The sequence below is a fragment of the Atta cephalotes genome (assembly GCF_000143395.1).
Source record: "Atta cephalotes unplaced genomic scaffold scaffold00045, whole genome shotgun sequence".
Taxonomy (NCBI): domain Eukaryota; kingdom Metazoa; phylum Arthropoda; class Insecta; order Hymenoptera; family Formicidae; genus Atta; species Atta cephalotes.
Genome location: NW_012130109.1, coordinates 2343687 through 2347974, shown reverse-complemented (window position 1 = coordinate 2347974; position 4288 = coordinate 2343687). Strand labels below are relative to the sequence as shown.

Sequence of the window (4288 nt, the reverse complement as noted above, 5' to 3'; positions counted from 1 at the left end):
AAAAAATGATTCAGATTTATACTGGGACTCTTGGGATAGTTTACGCAAGGAAATTTGTCCTAAGCCAATTCTCTCTCGTACTACGCGGTGTTCCATTCCATCAGAGAGTAGCATTCCATATCATAATAACAACAATGATGTATTAGTACCAACTTCTGCAATATCAACTTCTTTTTCAATATCAAGTAATCCTCCCTGTATCTCATTACCAAAGAGAGAGCTAGAATATGGTAAGTGAATTGAAAAAAAGATGCTTTAATTATCTCTTGTGTTTTGTTATATTTTAAAGATTGTGTGAAGCAGTTTAAGTTAACACTGACTTGCATGCCACTCATGTCGTGGGTGATGCATAAATTTTCACAAACGTCTCATCACCCGGATGAGGTGGGTGATGATTTTATTTATTCGATTAAAAGAATCATTTTACTAAGTATTTGAAGCATACATTAAAGAAATATATAAATATAAATTAAATATTCATATAAATTATATTAAGTTGTTAAAAAAACAAATGTATTAAAATATACTTACGAACACCAGAGTTAGGAAAATTTTTAAGTGAATACCGATTAAAAATAATATGTTCAATGCTGAAATCAGTTTGATACTCGAAATTTTAATATGATAAAATTGTACTGAAGATATACAGAGTGATTCCGAACAATTGCGACAATTTTAAAGGATTGTTAGGTTTCATTGAATTAAATTTTGTGAAGTAACTGTGATGCTTCTGTAAAGCGTTGAGTATTATTAACAGTTACACATTCCTTACTCCCAAAGCACAGTACAAATGAGCTCCTTAACAGAGTAATGAATATATGTGATATAATTCGAATACTTTTGGAATTTTTCTGAGAGTACGTTAATCAATGTACCGTAGATATTTATCGTAATGTTTATAATAAGTCACAGATCATCATTTTGAATATTTATTGTAATAAAATAAATTAAGTAAAATTAAAAAATATAATTTGTTTTTAATCTAATATTGAATTCAAGATTAAAAACTGTTTCCTAGCATTTTTAAGAAGGCATCGTCGGACACGGATTACTTAACAAAGATTTAATTTCGAGATCCAACTCTTTTAAATTTGTTTTATTTGTCTGGAATTATCTTTTATATTTAATATACAGTATACGTCTTCACATTTAACGTCTTCAAAATAACTTATCTATTAAATATATAAACTTTTTTTATTATAGAAGTTAAACCTCTGCCTCCAGAAGTTAAAACACCTCCTCCATGTAGAAAACATTTGATTAGTGTACAAAAGAGGCCATTACAATCTGAAGTGCTTCCGTTAGCTAAGTCAAAATCTCATGAATCACAATTGGCAAATCGTCGTCTTGCTAACATAATACAATTTGATAATGATGATATATCATTTAGGTAATACTTAGAATAGCATATCATGTGTTCTCTCTCTCTCTCTCTCTCTCTCTCTCTCTCTCTCTATTAATTTGACATATAATTTTAATTTTGTTGTAAGTTTATAAATCTAATTTTAATAAAATGTTTATTTTTTGAATATACTAACATTACATATTTTTAGTTTTAGAAATAATTCTTCTATAGAGAAAAACAATGATCCTGTAAGAAGAAATCTATCAGCAGAACAAAATTTAGATTGCGGTACAACAGATTCTGGAAAAGAAGAAAGTCCCTTATCAAGCAACAGTAGTCCTATTAAATCACCCATTAAATCACCTCTCTCTATTAAATCACCTGTTGAATTACCTACTGAATTACCTTTTAATCATCTTAAATCATCTATTAAATCACCTATAAAATCACCTGTTAAATCACCTGTTAAGTCATTTGTTCGATCTCATTTTAAATCACCACCACCACCTCCAATCTGTACCACAAATCCAGAAAGTGATGATAATCTTGAGGGAGCAGGTGCATAAAAAAGAAAAGTTTGTTAGCATTTTCCTATGAATAAATACAATCATATCATTTTATTTGTTTATTTTTAGGAACGAGTCTCCAAGTGCCAAATTCTCCATCTACTCCTGGTTCATCTCGCGGCATGAGTCATGCAATTACTCATCGATTTACCAAATGTTTTAATATGATGACAGTATGTGACTATTGTGAGAGACCAGTGTTTGTGAATACTTTAAGATGCAAGGAATGTAAATATAGGTGTCACCCAGAATGTCTATCCAAAGTACCCTCTTCTTGTGGCATACCTCGAAAATTCGTTGCTGCGTTTAAACGATCTATACAATCTTTACAACGTGCGTAAAAACATTCCAACTATACAGAGTGCTGATCCTTATCTAAGCTTTCTTTTCATATTTTCTTGAAGTTATACTAAAGTTTTTTTCAAGAGTAATAAACATTTAAGAGTAAGTTATATAAAAATAAATTATTTTAGATTCGTTGAATGTTTCCCCAGTATTAAAGAGGACTGGCATGACATCTTCGAATAATGTAGACTTATTACCCCCTTTAAATCGCAAAGACAGGAGACGGTCATACACTCAATCTTCTACGAATATACCTGTTCACGTACGTTATAATTTCTATTGAATATTTTTAGTAATTATTTTAAGATATCATGAGTAATGTATAAGTAGATAGATTTTTATATATATTTTATATATAATGACGTAAATGTATTGATTTATATTGCACAATGAATCATTTTTCATCATTTGATAAAAGCATAACGATGCAAAATCTTTATATAATAATTGTTTACATCTATTAGGGCGATTCTAATTTAAATACATTCAGCCATAATCGCTCAACACCTTCTAGTCCAGCATTGCTATCAACCACTGTTAGCCACAGTACACATTCATTTCTAAAACAGTTTCATTTTCCAGGTAAATAAAGACGTTTGTTACAATATATTATGATTTGCGATATTATGATTTGACTTTATTCTCAGAATATTGGTGTATAATTTACTTTGCTTCTAGATGTAATGATAAAAAAGGAGGCATTATCAGGAAAATTACATGAGAAGAGATACAAATCTGAATCAGCGATTTCGAATGATAATAGAAGGAAAAATGATATGGATGATACTTCAGATTCAGAGGTATCAAAGAGAGTTGATTCTCAGGAATCTTTAAGTTCTGATAGCGAAATAGTTGAAAATCCATGTCATTGGCCTCGACAAAATAGCGTATGTATTAAACCTACTAATAACTCAATAAAAATATAAAATATATTCTAATTAAAATTTATTTCTATTTATTAAAACTTATTACTATTTTATTGTTATATAGGTATTGATGCAAGAGTGGGACATTTTATATAGTGAATTAAAAGTTAGAAATTTGATTGGAAAAGGAAGATTTGCTACAGTGTATAGAGGTTTTTGGCATGGCGATACTGCAATTAAAATTTTAAATATGAGTTATTATTCAGAAGATGAGAAGACATTAGAAACATTTAGATTAGAGGCAAGAATCTATAATTATGTTGATTAGATTAAATACTAAAATTATTAATAATCAAGGATATTTTATAATTATATAATAGATATTTCATATATTTGATTATTATAGGTGGCCACATACCGAATAGCTCGACACGACAATATAATATTATTTTTGGGAGTTTGTACGAAACCTCCTCAATTGACTCTAGTGACTAGTTTATCTAGAGGCATATCACTTTATACTTGCCTTCATATACGAAAAGACAGATTTACTTTGTCTGAAATTAATTCTATAGCTCAACAGATATGTCAGGTAAATATGAAAATCGTATATAAATTTATTACGTAAACATTTTAAAAATAACATTAATTTACAAAAAATTTATTTAATTATTTTGGATTAGACAAGCTCTTTCTTATAAATTTTTGGATGCTAAAAACAATGCCAATTAAATTAACAGATTTCCATAAAAAAAATAAAATAATTGAGATTTAATGTACAAAAAATGGCTCTTTTGTATTATTTTACATTTTTCTGTATAAAAGGTTAACGTTATCTTGAAATTTTGATCAGAGTTGAAAATTTGTTATCTTAGAAAAAATCCTGTATATTTAAATCCTTTATAACATGACTAAAAAGTAAAATATTAAAATAAAAAGATTTATTTTATAGAGAATGACAACACATTCATGACTTTTAATTGAAATTTCAAGATGTATTAATGTTAACTTTCTTTACAAAAAAAATGTCAGATATCATTAAAAAAAAGCCATTTTTTAAATATTAAACCTTAATTATCTTGGAAACCTGACATGCTGGATTTTTTTTACTTGGCATCGTTTTCAGCATTTAAGAATAAGAAACACCTAGTTTGAGTTGAAGTTAA

The 4288-nt window shown here is 28.1% G+C and overlaps 1 protein-coding gene across 1 annotated transcript in view; it reads left to right on the top strand.

Annotated features, from left to right (window-relative positions):
- The window catches only part of LOC105622499 (kinase suppressor of Ras 2), a 10982-nt gene that overhangs the window by 3299 nt on the left and 3395 nt on the right, over positions 1–4288 (top strand). Inside the window, exons 4-13 of the mRNA XM_012203914.1 lie at positions 1–230; positions 1204–1390; positions 1554–1703; positions 1866–1903; positions 1981–2244; positions 2385–2518; positions 2721–2838; positions 2935–3143; positions 3247–3423; positions 3529–3714. The exon at positions 1–230 is cut by the window's left edge and continues 29 nt beyond it. Coding sequence (XP_012059304.1) covers positions 1–230; positions 1204–1390; positions 1554–1703; positions 1866–1903; positions 1981–2244; positions 2385–2518; positions 2721–2838; positions 2935–3143; positions 3247–3423; positions 3529–3714 — 1693 coding nt within the window. The remainder of the gene's footprint in view (positions 231–1203; positions 1391–1553; positions 1704–1865; positions 1904–1980; positions 2245–2384; positions 2519–2720; positions 2839–2934; positions 3144–3246; positions 3424–3528; positions 3715–4288) is intronic.